This window comes from Mustela nivalis (genome assembly GCF_964662115.1).
Source record: "Mustela nivalis genome assembly, chromosome: 13".
NCBI classification, from domain to species: domain Eukaryota; kingdom Metazoa; phylum Chordata; class Mammalia; order Carnivora; family Mustelidae; genus Mustela; species Mustela nivalis.
The window spans coordinates 63,555,105-63,572,794 of NC_139032.1; the positions used below are offsets into that span (position 1 = coordinate 63,555,105).

General features: G+C 39.2%; 1 protein-coding gene across 1 annotated transcript in view; it reads left to right on the plus strand.

The window, feature by feature from the left end:
* The window catches only part of TMEFF1 (transmembrane protein with EGF like and two follistatin like domains 1), an 87,135-nt gene that overhangs the window by 13,506 nt on the left and 55,939 nt on the right, over positions 1-17,690 (plus strand). The window contains exon 2 of the mRNA XM_082696790.1: positions 12,930-13,039. Within this exon, the coding sequence (XP_082552916.1) occupies positions 12,930-13,039 (110 nt within the window). The remainder of the gene's footprint in view (positions 1-12,929; positions 13,040-17,690) is intronic.

Consider the following 17,690-nt stretch of genomic DNA (forward strand, 5'->3'; position numbering starts at 1 on the left):
TCCTAATGCAGCAGGGTTTTGTGAAGTCTTTTAAGAGTTTGTTTGTTTGAGAGAGAGAGTGAGAGATTGAGTGAGAGCGAGCGAGCGAGCGAGCCTGAGCAATGTGAGGGGTAGAGGGAGAAGCAGGCTCTCTGCTGAGCGGGCAGCCTGATGCAGGGCTGGATCCTGGGACTCCAGGATCATCACCTGAGCTGAAGGCAGACATTTAATCCACTGAAACACCAAGGCACCCCTGTGAAGTCCTTTTTAATGTTCTTTTAAAATAATGTCAGGTTCTCCAGTGCCAACTTGCAGCTTGTTTTGTAGATTTTTGTCTTTGTGGGTGACTTCCTGGTTTCTGGCTACTGCTTCTTCACTTAGTGTTCCAGACACTAAGGAATAGTGGTTAGAAATTGAACCAGATGCAGCCACTATGGAAAACAGCATGGGGATTCCTCAAAAAGTTGAAAATAGAGCTACCCTATGACCCAGCAATCGCACTCCTGGGTATTTACCCTAAAGATAAAAATGTTGTGATCCGAAGGGGCACATGCACCCGAATGTTTATAGCAGCAATGTCCACAATAGCCAAACTATGGAAGGAACCCAGATGTCCATCAACAGATGAATGGATAAAGAAGATGTGGTATGTATATACAATGGAATACTATGCAGCCATCAAAAGAAATGAAATCTTGCCATTTGCAACGATGTGGATGGAACTAGAGGTATTATGTTGAGCAGAATAAGTCAATCAGAGAAAGACAATTATCATATGATCTCCCTGATATGAGGAATTTGAGAGGCAACGTGGGGGGCTTGAGGGATAGGGAAGGAAAAAATGAAACAAGATGGTATCAGGAGGGAGACAAACCATAAGAGACTTTTAATCTCACAAAACAAACTGAGGGTTGCTGGGGGGAGGGGGATAGGGAGAGTGTGGTTGGGTTATGGACATGGTGAAGGTATGTGCTGTGCTGAGTGCTGTGAAGTGTGTAAACCTGGCAATTCACAGACCTGTACTCTGGGGCTAATAATACATTGTATGTTAATAAAAAATTAAAAAAAAGAAATTGAGCCAGAAGATGATAATGTGTTTAGATTTGTTTATTTATATTTAAAAATTTTTGATGGAGGAAATGTGCTAATTATGCTTGCAAAAATCTTAAAATACATATGTAAACATGTGTATGTTGTAGAATATAAGTTAGATTGTGGCCCTATATAGTTTTATAACCTGTTTTTCTTCACTTCATAGTGGATCTTGGTCTTTCCATATCAGTGTGGAAATATGATTCTACCATATACTTTAATGGCTGCATAGTATTTCATCAATAATTTATTTAATTCCCAATGGGTGAATACTTGGGCCATTTTCTACTTTGCTGTTATAAAAACTGCTGTTGTTAACAAATACATAGGTATTTTTCTTCTGTCCTTATTATAATTTCTTAGAAATAGAATTATTGGATTAAAGGATAAAGGTTTATAAAACTTCACTATGGGGGCACTTTGGTGGCTCAGTGGGTTAAAGCCTCTGCCTTTCGGCTCAAGTCATGATCTCAGGGTCCTGGGTTGGAGCCCCACATCGGGCTTTCTGCTCAGCAGGGAGTCTGCTTCCCCCTCTCTCTTGTGATTGCCTACTTGTGATTTCTGTCTGTCAAATAAATAAATAAAATCTTAAAAAAAACCCTTCATTATATACTGCCACATTATTCTGTGAGAAGTTCTGCCAATTTATACTCTCATGGTTGGTTTGAGTGCTCATTTTCCATACCTTCTCCAGTGCTGGTGTAATAATCGTAAAAAAAAGCTAACAGGGTAGCACTTAAGATGTGTCATGCAGTGCTCTGAGTGCTTTCCATATCTTTAACTCTATGCCAACATTATGAGATGGTACTTTTTTTTTTTTTTAAGATTTTATTTATTTGACAGAGAGAGATCACAGGTAGGTAGAGAGGCTGGCCGAGAGAGAGAGATAGAGAGAGAGAGATAGAAGCAGGCTCCCTGCTGAGCAGAGAGCCCGATATGGGACTCGATCCCAGGACTCTGAGATCATGACCCGAGCCGAAGGCAGCGGCTTAACCCACTGAGCCACCCAGGCGCCCCATGAGATGGTACTTTTACTGTCCCCATTTTACAGATGAGGACATAGAGGTGGAGAGTGGTTAATTACTAAGGTCACAGAGCTGATAAGTATAGAGCCAGTGTACCGATGTAGGCGATGTTGTCCTAACCCTGCCTCTTAGATATCAGATGATAATGCCTGTGCATTTTTCTTTAATTTTTTTTTCAAAATTTAATAGGACTGTTTTATCTGATCTTAAAATTATTTTTTTAATTGAGACATAATTCACATAATGTCAAGTTTGCCATTTTAAAGTATACAGTTCAGTGGTTTTTAATATATTCAATATGTTGTATAACTATCACTGCTATCTACTATATAATTATAGAACATTTCCATCACTCCAGAAAGAATTTCCATACCTATTAACAGTCAACCTCAATACTTCTCTGCTCCCATGCTCTGACAACCATGTAGAGATTCTGTGTCTTAATGGATTTACTTATTCTGGGCATTTCATAAAAATGGAATCATACAATGTGTGGCCTTTTGTGCTTGGCTTCGTTCACCAAACATAATTCTTTCAAGATTCTTATATGCTATAGTGCATATTTGTTTTATCTGATTTAAAAAATAATACAAGTTCATTGTAAAACTCAGACAATTAAGAAAAACACAGAATAAAGAAGAAAGTTCAAATTTCACCAAGAGATAACTGTGGTTTATATTTTCATGTATATACTTTTCAGATTTTGTATATAGGCATTAAAAAGTAGTTTGTGTCATACATTTTAAAAAATCTGCCTTTTGGGGCACCTAGGTGGCTCAGCTGTGAAGCCTCTGCCTTCAGCTCAGTTCATGATCCCAGAGTCCTGGGACTGAGTCCCGCATCAGGTTCCCTATTCAGCAGGGAGCCTGCTTCTGCCTCCACCTCTGCCTTCTGCTCCCCTTGCTTGTGCTCTCCTTCTCCTTATGTCAAATAAATAAATAAAATTAAAAAAAAATCTGCCTTTTAAAAATGTGTTACGTCAGGAAATAGGAAGATTCTTCATCATTCTTTCTAATAACTGCAATATAACAGTTTATAGATCTGTAAGAGGGAAAACACAGGTTTGCCAAGCTAGTGAGAAAAAGGAGTAGGAGAGAGAATTGCAGTTTGGAACCTTTGAATAGGACTAGATAGGACTGAGAAGACCCCGAGGACCTTTACTCCCCCTCTCTCGAGATCTGGGTCTTGTCTTCTTTCTGATCCTGCACTAGACCATCCTCCCCATCTCCTTGCCTGAAGCAGAGGCATTTAGAATGGAGGCAGCTGGGAATGATTGTAGGTGTTGGGTGGAGGACTGACACCTTCGAAGTGGTACTTAACAAAGGGTAGCTTGGCAGTAGTGTGTAGCATGGGATGACAAATATCAGAGTCAGATAATTGTGTGGCATATGTAAAATTTCTTTTGTTAAATATAGCTTAGAGAGTTTTAGTCATCTCTGCCATTAACGCTTTTTAATATTAATAATATAAACTACTTTAAAGAAAATTTTATTTATTTATTTGAAAGAGCGAGATCACAAGTAGACAGAACAGGCGAGAGAGAGAGAGAGAGAGAGAGAAGCAGGCTCCCTGCTGAGCAGAGAGCCCAATGCGGGACTCGATCCCAGGACCCTGAGATCATGACCTGAGCTGAAGGCAGTGACCCAACCCACTGAGCCACCCAGGCGCCCTACTTTTGGTTTTGTATTATGAAATACTGAGTACAGTTAATTTTCCCTCTCATATCTTTATGGTAGAGGATAACTAATATAATATGGTTAATAAACGAGCTGAGGAAACATTAATTTCTAATTCCTCTCATTGCTTAGACTCATGTCAACATTAACTAAATCTACTGTTTGATTTTTACCCTGAAATGTGTCATTAAATGTGTCCCTTAGATTGGTCTGGAGAAAGAAAGAAAATAAATTTTTATTGTGTACCTACTTAGTCTGGGTACTGTTGCTTTTTAGAACACATCTAATCATTACAATATCTTGGGAAGGGAAGGTTTTTTTTTTTTTTAAGATTTTATTTATTTATTTGACAGAAATCGCAAGTAGGCAGAGAGGCAGAGAGAGATGGAGGGAGAAGCAGGCTTCCTGCTGGGGGGAGAGCCCAATGTGGGGCTTGATCCCAAGACCCTGACATCATGACCTGAGCCATAGGCAGAGGCTTTAACCCACTGAGCCACCCAGGCGCCCCAGAAGGTGTTATTCTAAAAGGTGAAGAAGTGGCATGTGAACCTGGCCCTTGTTGACCCTTAAATGAGGGCTTAGTCCATTATATAGCAAACTGTCTCTGGGATTGTGTTTGAAATCACATTCCCTCCCAGCCCCCATTAATTATAACCAATATAGAAACTTGAGAAGAATCTTCCATTGCTCAATTGGTGTAAACACAGTACCTTTACCATTCTAGTTTTTTTTTCTGGCTGGATTTTCCTGTATGCTTTTTTTATACATAATCTTAGTACATGTGTATAGTTTTGTTTTCTTTTTCATTTGACATTTATAAGCCTATTTCCATATTGCCCCATATTATATACAACTTTTTATTTTTATTTATTTATTTATTTATTTATTTATTTTTTAAAAGATTTTATTTATTTATTTGACAGAGAGAGATCACAAGTAGGCAGAGAGGCAGGCAGAGAGAGAGGAGGAAGCAGGCTCCCTGCTGAGCAGAGAGCCCCATGCGGGACTCGATCCCAGGACCCTGAGATCATGACCTGAGCCGAAGGCAGTGGCTTAACCCACTGAGCCACCCAGGCACCCTATATACAACTTTTTAAATAGCTCTACAGTATTCCATGGCTGTACCACACTATTTTGTGGTGTGGGATATTTTATTTTATATATTTATTTATTTTTATTATTTCTTAAAGGTTTTACTTGTTTATTTGATAGAGACACAGTGAGAAAGGGAACACAAGCAGAGGGGAGTAAGAGAAGCAGGCTTCCCACTGAGCAGGGTGCCTCATGCTGGACTCGGTCCCAGGACCTTGGGATTATGACCTGAGCCAAAGGCTTAATGACTGAGCCACCCAGGCGCCTCAGTGTGGGATATTTGAAATATTTAAATATTTCAAATATTTATACTATAGAGACTGGGATCCTGTCAGTTTGGATTGGTGTATTTTTCTAAAAAAAGGAAGGTTTCCAAATACTGTTAACATCTAGACATGTGTATAAACCCCTTGAAATGAGGTTATTGTAAGAACTAAGAACAAAGTAAAGAGTTGGAACATGTCCTATGGGTAGTCAATAAGAAATCAACTAAAGATGAACTAAAGATTCACGTATGTTGATAAGTACTTCGCATTCATTGTAGGACTTTCCCCCTGCAGTGCTCTGAGGACTGGAAATGGCAGATGAGATGGGTTTAATAAGGTTGGGAAAAAGCAGGTTTAAAGACTTTTAGTGATGTAAGTGGATGAGGATGCTGAGAGAGACGAAGCAAGACAAGAGGACACAGTGGGATGGCTGAGGGCAGAATGTTTTTATACATAGGAGCTCTCTTGTCTTGGTGCCTTAAGATTTTTGTAGTTAGTTGCTTAATCAAGAAAGTTATTTAAAGTGGGGAGTCACAAAAATAAACTATAAATGCATGTAGCATTTTATTTGAACTTAAAAACATAAATATATAGGTTTATTGAATACTATTTTGGTTTAAGATTTTTTTTTATTTTTAGGGAGAGAGCAGGGGTGGGGGGGGGCAGGGGGAGAGAGAGAGAGAATTGTAAGCAGGCTGTAAGCCCCAGCAGGGAGCTTGATCCCATAACCCTAAGATCATGACCTGAGCCAAAATCAAGTGTTGAACACTTAACTGACTGAGCCACCCAGTCACCCCTATTTAAACACCATTTTGAAAGAAAGCCCAGAATTTTTCTTTGAGAGTAGTTGGAATTTTCTTTCTTGAACATGCATACATTGGTTACAAATACCAGTTTTAATTCTCTTTAAAAGGGAATGTAAAGACAGGTGGGTGCAGAATTCTAGATTTTTCTCTTGCCTGTATGTAATACAGTAGCATCTTTTTCAAAGTGGATCCCCTTAAGTCTTGCCATAGCATTCAGTTTTGTTTTCATAACAGTTTATTTTCATTCTGTGAAATGTTGAAACCATGTAATTCCAATAACAAATACATGGACTGGTTGAAGCACAAGAGCAGCTCCCCTTGGTTGGAGCTAAAATCCTGAAGAGTGCTGTAGAGAGTGGCCTAGTAGCCTTGGAGATTCATTGTGCCATGGGCATTGGTTGGTACGTTTTACAGAGAAGAGCATACTTTGGTTTCCCTGGAGAGTTGGTTAAGTTGGAGTGAAGTTCTCTGAGTGCTGTGGACATGGACTGAGCAGTAAGAGAAGGGAAAGGAGTGACTAAATGAGAAGTGGTCAGAGAGTTGGGCGAATAATCAAGATTATTAGGTTGGAAGGGGAGGCCAGGAGTAATCAGCTCCTGTGGAAAGGCCCATAAAAGAGTTGGAAGGCTAAGAAAAAAGTCGTGAAACCTTTAAAATAGGAGCTTCTGCTGACCTTTGGCAGACTTTTGATAGGAAGTGGGAGGAAGCCAGGCTCACAACATGTTGAAGCATTATTAAAGGAGGGACACTCATTCTGAGCCAGGACTTGACATAAATTTGATTGCAATATATTGGGAACCCTCTATTGAAATGAAAACTAGCCGTGGTCATGCGCAGAGATCTTGGAGACTGATGTGTGACTCATTTGCTTTATAGTGATCATGTTAGAGAATGAAATGTAAAGCCTTTAATCAAGGCTTTGGTCATCTTTGTTGTTTGTTTGTTTTTAAAGATTTTATTTATTTATTTGACAGAGACACGCAGCAAGAGAGGGCCGGGGAGTGGGAGAGGGAGAGGCAGGCTTCCTGCTCAGCAGGAAGCCTCATGTGGGGCTCCATCCAAGGACCCTGGGATCATGACCTGAGCTGAAGGTAGACACTTAACAACTGAGCCACTCAGGTGCTCCTTTGGTCTTCTTTGACAGTGGTTCTCAGCAGAGGGTGATTTACTTCCCAGTGGACATGGGGGATGGTCCTGCTGACATCTAGTGGATAGAGGCCAGAGATGTTGCTAAACATTCTCCAGTGAACAGGATAGCCCCATGCATCAAAGAACTATCTAACTCAAGAAGTCAGTAGTGTTGAGGTTGAGAAGTCCTGAATTCTGTTGTAACATCATGCAAAGTTTTTTCACTTTTTGCTCTCCATTAGTGTTAGCTATCTCGAAAGATTCCCCAGACTACTTTGTTTAATGGAGGGGTGGTAGAAAAGTCTCTGAGTTTCATTTTGAACTGTAGCCCAAACCTAGCTAGTGTTGCTGAAAGTTGGGGATTGGGGCATCTCAGGTTCAGTCAGTAGGGTTCCTTCCACGGGTGCATATTGTTTCCCAGCTTTGAGATTTAATGAGCATGGAGACAAGTTTTACATTTAGAAAATTGTGTGATGGGCGCATTTGCAACCAGAGCAAAATATTTTTGTTGTGAGCCACTGTTTTGAGTGCTTCTTTGTGTAAATTATTTCTATTTGGAGAGTTGATTTTTGAGGGCCTTAGTAATGGCTCATCTGTTTTGCTGAGTTTCCATTTTGGGTTCAGGAAGGCAGCTGTGTAATCATCATCATCATTGACAGGTAATAGAGTGCCCTCTTGATGCCTGGTACTATATTGAATACTTGAAAAGAAATAACATTCAGAAGATGGTACCAAAATAGAATTCCTTCTGTACTGAGTTTGAGCTAAGGCGTTGGTTTTCAAATTTGTGAGAGAACTAAGAATACCAGGAGGTCACGATGCTCTTGATAAATGTATCACGTGGACAGAGATGTAGCACCAAATTATTTAAGACTTATGCTCAGAAATATTTATCTTAATTAAATTTTTGTGAATCAATGTGTCAGGTTTATGTTTTATTATATGTCTCAGTGACCTGACCAATAGTGGGTTAAATGATAAGGGCTTTATTTACTTATTATGTGTTTGTTTATTTGCTATAACAGTGAGTCTGAATGCATGAAATCCAGAGTAGGTGTGATGAGTCTATAGTTCTCTTTCCCATACTCTTGCTCTTGTCTTTCTGATCTACCATCTGTAGCTTGTTGCTGTCATCTTTGTGTGTGTAAGATGGCCACTACAACCTTAGGCAAGGCTTTTTACTCTCCAGGAAGGACAGAGAGTGAGTGGAAGAATAAAGGAGGAGGGCACAGTGATTATGTATAAACTGTGGTACATCACAAGGGGGTCTGGGAAATACAGATAGTTTAGCTGAGCATCTTGCTTCTCTGAACAAAACTGGGGTTCTCTTATGCAGTAAGAACAGATCCAAGGTAGACAATTAGCTGTGACTGCCACAGTAACAAAACAATTTAAAATGTACATTCATGAGCTTGTGACGTTCACGATCTTTTGTTCTCATAAAACGCTTGGAATTTTCCTATTAATATTCTTTATTTATTTGTGGAACATTAGTTTTGTTGATAGCTAGCAAGGAAGCAATCTCAAATATTGAAGGTTTAAGAAGTATGTGAAAAAAACTTTTAAAATGAGAAAACTCTTGACATTGCCTTTTTTTCCCCTTGCAAATGAGAAAATGAAATTCTTACTTGATTTTAGGACGCTTCAGGACACCCATTTTCATAAGGGGCATGTTTAGGGAACCACCAATATTAGTATTTATATGTACTATTTATTTACTGTTTCTCTACTTTTACTTAAATTATTTTTCTAGATAACATTCTTTCAGTATTACATGTTATGGGCAATGAAAGCATTGTTTTTATTTTTATTTCTTTTTAAGATTTTATTTGAGAGAGAGAGAAAGTGCATGTGTGCCGGTGCATGAAGGGAGAGGGGCAGAGGGAGGGGGAGAAGTAGACTCCCTACTGAGCAGAGAGGCTCCATCGTAGGACCCCGAAATCATGATGTTCGCTGAAGGCAGGTGCTTAACCGACTGAGCCACCCAGGTGCCCCTAAAACATTCTTCACTTTTAAATGTTGTTTCTAAATTTTATAGTGATCCTATATTAGTTTTTTAATCCTATATCAGCTTTATTTATTTATTTATTTATTTTTTAAAAGATTATTTATTTATTTATTTGACAGAGAGAGAGAGAGAGATCACAAGTAGACAGGCAGGCAGAGAAAGAGAGAGGAGGAAGCAGGCTCCCTGCTGAGCAAAGAGCCCGATGCGGGACTCGATCCCAGGACCCTGAGATCTTGACCTGAGCTGAAGGCAGCGGCTTAACCCACTGAGCCACCCAGGTGCCCCTATATCAGTTTTATAATCAGCCAAAAAGTTTTATTAATCTTTCAAAGTCAAAGTGAGTCTTGCCATTGTTGACACTGCATCATCTGCTTCAAATCCATTTTTATCTCCTACTTCTTGAAATTCCTAGGGCAATCATAGCATGTACAACAGCATTTTCTTCTTTTTTTTTTTTTTTTTTTAAAGATTTTATTTATTTATTTGACAGAGAGATCACAAGTAGGCAGAGAGGCAGGCAGAGAGAGAGAGGAGGAAGCAGGCTCCCTGCTGATCAGAGAGCCCGATGTGGGACTTGATCCCAGGACCCTGAGATCATGACCTGAGCCGAAGGCAGTGGCTTAACCCACTGAGCCACCCAGGCGCCCCCAACAGCATTTTCTTCTTATAGACGATCTTGAATTCATCACTAATTGTTCCATATGTTAGCAAGATCATAGGCTCTCTCTTATTTATTTTTCCACGTGTCCCAATTTCTTAACATAGTATTAGATATATAGTAGATACATAATTGTTTCCTGATCAACTAAATAATCACATTTAACACATTAATACACATGAAAATAGCATGAGTTTAATAACCGGATAGGCATAAAATAAGACATGACTAATAACCAGTGTGATCAGAATTTCATGACTTTTACTCTTACCTATTAATGTAGAACCGCTAGCTCCCCCAAATTGCCCCCCAAATTGTTTATTCTTGGAGTCACCAAAGGCTGTTTCATGTGGGCTCACTAATGTATTCTGGCCACTGCCACATAGCATGTCTTTTTCTTCTGCCATGTTTGCTGTCCCTAGATAACAGAGGGGTATCTCTGTGCCCGATTATCTCCTTGGCCTTGAGCTGTCCTGCCAGGTATAAGGCTGAGCTGGGGCTGTTGAGGTATCCCAGCCTCTTTTCTCCCCGGCTATTATATCTTGTTGTGTGGACGATAAAGCAGAGCTCTTTAATCTTGTTGCTTCAAAGCTTTCAGTGAAAGCTGCTATTTAGTTTCTCACTGTAGCTCTTGTGTTATGATGAGCTCTTGGGTCTGGGCTGGGGGATCTGGCAGGTGATAGACACCAACCAGCCTGTGCACGTGACCACTCCTCCTGTTCAAGCTTTGGTTATTGTGCCAGGCTTCTCTGTCTCTCTTTAGTAAGCGTGATTATTGTCCCAAAATGTTTCTTATTGTAACCTCATGCAAACAGATGCTTTGAACAACTCAGTCTCTGGAGACAGGTGAATCTTAGTGGCAGGAATGATTTCGGTTCTAGACTGCAATCCCATTGTACTGTAAAAATACAATAGGTAACACATACCTCAAAGAATCTCACGCCCAAGTCACAAGTCAGAGCAACTCAGAGCATGATCTTGGCCCAGAAGTAGAATAAAAACTTTACTTTTTCTTGTTTTATATGTCTGATTCTGTTGGAACCCAGTGTGAACTTTAAGGCTACAAAGGAGGAGAAATGCACTAAATTTTATTTCTTGAATTGTACATTTGTTTTTATTTCTATGACCTCTAAAATTGGCTGTGCCTATATGGTTGAACAAAGATATTATGCACACTTATTCTCTTCTCCCGAGCAGTTCTTTATTAATACTTAGTTAATTCCTTGAGTTTCAAGATGTACATACATTAGACAGTATTGGAACTGGACCTTGTGTAAGTTCCTAGTAGGAATGTAGGTAGATAGAAGAAAAAAAGCAAACTCCATGCTTGGGATTCAGCCTTAAGTGGTAATGCAAATCGTCAAGGGGGAGAAGGATGCCTGAGCAGAAATTGGGAGATACGGGAAACCAAGAGCATAGAGCTTCCCTAGCCAAATGGCTAAGGTGAAAGGAATCAAAAGATGAGCATCTGCCTGAAATAGTTTGTGAAACAATGAGAACAACAAAATAGCTCTAATAGTTTCATGTTACCTTTCAGCTCTTGTCTTTTTTTTTTTCATTTAAGGAAAAGAAAAATTTTGTAAACTATAGTTACATAGATGTATTCTTCACCTAGTGCAGTGCTTGGTTCAGAGTGGTTATTCAGATAATTACTTTTTTTTTTTTTTTAATTTTATTTATTTATTTGACAAAGATCCCAAGTAGGCAGAGAGGCAGGTAGAGAGAGAGGAGGAAGCAGGCTCTCTGCCGAGCAGGGAGCCCGATGTGGGACTCAATCCCAGGACCCTGAAACTATGCATGACCTGAGTTGAAGGCAGAGGTTTAACCCACTGAGCCACCCAGGTGCCCCCAGATAATTACTGTTGACTCAACTCCCTGGGTATTTAGGTACTTGACTGCCGGTCCCTCAGAGGGTCAGCTAGGAGGAGTAGGAGACCCAAGATACCATGGTAGAGCAGTGAGAACAAATGGGAGCAGAGAGAGGCAAAGACATATTACTAGTCACTAGGTACAGAACCTTCTTGACTCAGTCCAGTGGGTCCTGCTTTGAAATCTAGAAGTAGAAAATAATCAGGGATGTGAGATTGCTGGAGAAATGTTCCCTGAGATCTGTTTGCCAAGACCTCATCATGATCCTGAGCTGTAGGAAAGTTTGTGCCCTCCCTGGAGTACCTCAGCTACTGAGCGACATGTTCAGAAGCTAACTCAGGCCTTCCTGTTCCCACACATTTGTTCACCTCCACAATGGGCTTGGTTTTTTTAAACAATCATTTGTTTCTTCTTTGCTATTGTTGCTGTCATTTTATTGTTTGTTGTTATCTCTCTCATTCCAGATAGGGTGGATATAAAAATTGCCTTATAGTGGTTTTCATTCAATTCAATGTGATTCTAGAAAGCTTAATTAGGTAGTTCTAGAGAAAGACCAATGGTCTTGGTGCAGGAATGAAATGACCACAGGATGCTAGTATTGTTGATTGGCTCTGCTTCCTGTGAGAGTAGAATTAAATGAGTCATTAAAAAATTTTAAGAGTACTATTTTTAATTCTGTGCACGCAAATGCTCCATATATATCTATTATATGAAATTCAAGTTTATAATTTTTTGGTAATTAAAATAGTCTGTCTAGAGTGAGTTATGATCATCTTAAATTTATTTGGGTAGCAAAAGGATTATTTCTTTTAATTATTCTTATTTGTTCTCCTTAAAAGTAACTTAATCCTTAGAAAAATAGATTTAATCTAAGGGCTTGTCTGGCTGGCTCAGCCAGTAGAGCACGCACCTCTTGATTTGGGGGTCATGTGTTCGAGCTGCATATTGGATATAGAGATTATTTTTTAAAAAATCTATAAAAAAGAAAAAAGATAATCTAAGATAATAAGACAATAGTAGGAAAGCTGTCTTAAGCTCTTGGCAGGCCAAATAGAAAAATTCTGTAAATTTACCTTTGGGAATTCTGTGAAATCCTGAAATTTTGAGTTTTATTTTGGTTTGAGTTACTATTAGACATACTATTCTGCAAGATTCTCCTTGGGGAATTCTGAACATTTTGTGTCCTATGGGACTTGATTTTTGTATGTTGTATCTTATTATTATACTTGTGAATGATGTGATCAACACATTTTAAGGTTTTTCCCCCCCTTTTATATATGTACATTTGAGTACAAAATGACATGAAACATTTTTTTTCCTTCTTTTTCAGAATTAAATGTGAGGGAGTCTGATGTAAGAGTTTGTGATGAGTCGTCATGTAAATACGGAGGAGTGTGTAAAGAAGATGGGGACAGTTTGAAATGTGCATGTCAATTTCAGGTGAGGAAACCAAATCTACTTTGAAAAATTTTTAGGTTTTTAATATTTTATTCTGCATTCTTCAAATTAAAAAGCTTAAAAAGCCTTGAACCCTGAAAGAAGTTGGGTTCACAGCCCATCGATTTTTCTTTTGTCAGATGAAGTACTATTATTTCTACCTTCCTTGCTTTTTTTCTTGAGTTAAGAGGACAGATTGACAATAATAGGTTAGAAGATGGTTTGAAAAAATATTGAAGTTCTATTCAAATGTAAGTTCTAATTGTTACTGAAAGGAAGTGAATCTCTTATTTGAAATGTTGATGTTTGGGGAGGGCACCTGGGTGACTCAGTTGGTTGAATGTCTGACTCTTGATTTCAGTTCAGAAATCCTTTTAGACTCCTTATAGACTATATTGAATCATGATCTCAGGATCACAGGATCAGAGCCCCATGTGGGGTTCCATGCATGCTCAGCAGGGAGTCTGCTTGAGATTCTCTCCCTCTGCCCAACCCCACCTCCCACCCCGTTGGCTTTTTTCCACTTTCCTTCTTTTGTAGTTTTTTCCCATCCATTAAATTTATTTTTTACATTTTTTATTTTTTTTTTTTTATTTGACAGAGATCACAAGTAGGCAGAGAGGCAGGCAGAAGGGGAGGGGAAAGCAGGCTCCCTGCTGAGCAGAGAGCCGAAGGCAGAGGCTTAACCCACTGAGCCATCCAGGTGCCCCTAAGTTTTTTATTCTTTTTTTAAGTTAATTTAATTTATTTGAGAGAGAGAGTGAGTGAGTGCATAGGCAGGGGGAGAGCAGCAGAGGGAAGCATGCGTCGCGGTGAGCATGGAGCCCGATGGGGGGCTTGATCCCAGCATCCTGGGATCATGACCTGAGCCAAAAGCAGATACTTAGCTGACTGAGCAACCTAGGCACCCCTAAATTTTTTTTTTTTTATTTAAGTATATTTGACCTACAATGTTACATTAGTTTCAGGTGTACAACATGGTGATTCAATTTCTTTATAAGTTATGGTCTTCCCGTCCATTTTTATTTGCTGGTGTCTCATTTTTTTAAGCCAAAAAACATGGCTGACTTGGTGCCTCAGGATAGGCTAGGGTTAGAGATAAACTAGACAGGGAAACCTCAAACTAACATCTTCGCTTTTCAGATGCTCTTTTAAGTTGTAATTCTGTTTCTTAAAACAAAACAAACAAAAAACTAAAGAGAAAGGATGTGAAATGTGTTACATTCAATTTTTCCTTTTTTATTTGCTGTGATTAAATTATCTGGCTTCAGAATATTGTTCAGGATCTGGTTCCTGATTCAGAATTTGAGATGAAACAAAGAAGAAACTGAACTTTTTTCCACTTGTGATCTTATTCTAATTGTACCCACCATTTTGGATTTTAAGAGAAGGAAATGGTACAAGATTAGGGACAAACGCAAAGGACAGTCAGTATTTCTAGCAACCCTGTAACCTCAGGAACTTCCTGTATGATCCATCTGAAAAGAAAAGGCACGTCTTCTCTCCTTTTTTATGATATTGTAATAAGAATCAGAATCAGAGAGCTTGCATATGAAATCTCTTTGAAAACTATGAACTATCAGAGGAAGGGTAGGGGGTTACACTATTGTCTATCTGGACAAGCTCTTCATAGTCAAAAGAGACTTTATAATCTACTGTTAGTGATAATAGTCACCTTTGACATGGCTTCAGCTGACCTTGTGCCCACTCCTACATGGTTACTCATGCAGTGAATGTTCCGACTAGTGTGTTGTGTCTGGCTTCCCTGCCTGCACCCCAGATCCTCATAAAAGGGTAACAGCTAAAGCGGGCTTCTTTCCTTAAAAGAAGTTATTGGTGTACATAGTGTAACTCAGCCCTCATGGAGTTTTCTTGTTTCTGTTCTTCACATTAGATAATTTTTTATCATCTATCTTCAGGTTCCCTAATCCCTTCTTTTGTCCTCTCCATTCAGTCCATTCAGTGAGTTTTTATTTTTAGATTTTTTTTTTTTTTTTTTTTTTGGTAGGGGGAGTGGCTGGGAGGGCCAGAGAAAGGGAAGAGAGAAAGAGAGAGAATCTTAAGCAGGCTCCACACCCAGTGCAGAGCCCGATGCGGGGCTCGATCCCATAACCCTGAGATCATGACTTGAGCTGAAATCAAGAGCTTGAATGCTTAACTGAGTCACCCAGGCACCTCTCAGATGCTTTATTTCTAGACTTTATAGTTTTGATTTTTTTTTTAAGATTTTTAAATTTATTTTAGAGAGAAAACAATGGTTGGTGGGAGGGCCAGAGGGAGAGAGAATCTCAAGCCGACTCTGAACTGAGTGCGGAGCCCGATACAGGACTTATGATGCTAAGATCATGACCTGAGCTGAAACCAAGAGTCAGACGTCAGCTGACTGTGCCACTCAGACACCCCTCTAGTTTTTATTTCTTTTTATTTCTTTATTTACCTATCTATCTATTTATTTATTTTTTAAAGATTTTATTTATTTATTTGACAGAGAGAGATCACAAGCAGGCAGAGAAGCAGGCAGAGAGAGAGGGGGAAGCAGGCTCCCTGCTGAGCAGAGAGCCCGATGCAGGGCTCGATCCCAGGACCCTGAGATCATGACCCGAGTCGAAGGCAGTGGCTTAGCCCACTGAGCCACCCAGGCGCCACCTAGTTTTTATTTCTTGACTGAGATTTCCTATCTTTTCGTTCATTACAAGCATATTTTCCTTGAGTATAGATACTATTGCTGCTTTAAAATATTTGCTACTTTCATCTGAAACATCTCAGGGATCATCTCTTGATTTTTCGTTTGAGAATGGATTGTGTTTTCCTTTTTCCTTGTATTAGAGTAATTTTGAATTTTTTTTTTCTTTAAGATTTTATTTATTTATTTGACAGAGAGAGATCACAGTAGGAGAGAGGAAGGGAAGAGATCACAGAGAGAGGAAGGGAAGCAGGCCCCCTGCTGAGCAGAGAGCCCGATGTGGGACTCGATCCCAGGACCCTGAGATCATGACCCGAGCTGAAGGCAGTGGCTTAACCCACTGAGCCACCCAGGCGCCCTGGAGTAATTTTGAATTTATCCTAACATGTCAGTGATATGTTTTAGCATTTGAATTCTGTCATGTTCCCCTGGAGAGTATTGTTATTTTTGAAACAGTTAAGTTGGCTGAACTCAAACTACAGAATGCTGTATCCCTGTTGTGGGAAGCAACACCAATATTAATTTATTACTTTTAACCTTAGCTGATCTACTTGGAATATATCCCATGAGTGGTTTAGGAGTCAGCCAGAAATTTGATAGGAATTTATATACAGAATCTCAGAGTCCCTTCTGACTCTCTCCTTTCTGGGGTTTTCTCTCTCTTTTTAGAGGCTCTGAGGTTGCCTTGAACTCTGTCCTTTGGTTGTTAAGCTAGAAGATTATGGGTTTCTTATTGGTGTTTTAGTCACTTCTGTATTGGGAATACTGAGCTGTTTCCTCTTCCAACTGTCTTAAATTTCTCTAGGTTAAATTCTTTGATGTGGAGTTGTTGAGAAGTGGGATGCTCATGGGTAGATAACATTCTCACCAATAGCAATCATTGTATCTGATGTGCTTGTTTTCCCTTGGCCTTCTGATAGTGGATTTTTGTTAATCCTTTTACCAAAAGGATTTTTGTTAAAATTTTGTGAATCTGTAAGGAAAAAAAAATTTTCATTTTTTGGGATGCCTGGGTGGCTCTGTGGGTTAAGGCCTCTGCCTTTGGCTCAGGTCATGATCCCAGGGTCCTGGGATCAAGCCTCACATTGGGCTCTCTGCTCAGCAGGGAGCCTGCTTCCCCCCCCAAGCCCCGTCTGCCTCTGCCTACTTGTGATCTCTGTCTGTCAAATAAATAAATAAAATCTTTAAAAAATTTTTCATTTGATTATTAGAGAAATTGAGAATGTGCCATATATTGACCACTTTTTTTGTGAATCAGTATTTCATAGTCTTTGCCCATTTTTTGGAGTATTTTCTTTTTCCCTTGTATGATTTGTAGACATATGTATGTATTTGAGTATGAATGTGCAGATACTATACAAGAGTATACTATTTGAATATTTATATATTGCTTATGCTGAGCATTATATCCATTAATGGTTCTAAATATATACATACATACACACACATATACATATATATATTCCTTTATAACTCATAAACTCTTATGAGAACCTGTGATGTAGTTACTGTTATGCCCATATTAAACAACTTGAACATTATATAAAAAGATGTATAATATATTGAAAAAACGTCTTCCTTTCACTCCAGATTACTAATTGCTCTTCTCAAAGGCAACATGTGTTACTTTGTATTACCTTATAGAAATATTATGTGTTATACAAGTGTATGTAGTTGATCTTGAACTGCACAGGCTTGAACCGTGTGGGTCTACTTATACATGGATTTATTATAGTACAGTACTGTAAATATATTTTTTCTTCTATATGATTTTCTTTTTTTTTTTTTTTAAAGATTTTTATTTATTCATTTGAGAGAGGGGGGGGGGAGAGAAAGCACAAGCAAGGGGAGGGGTAGAGGGAGAAGCAGGATCCCTGCTGATCAGGGAGCACGATGTAGAACTCAATCCCAGGACCCTGGGACCATGACCTATACCAAAGGCAGATGCTTTACTGAGCCATCCAGGCAACC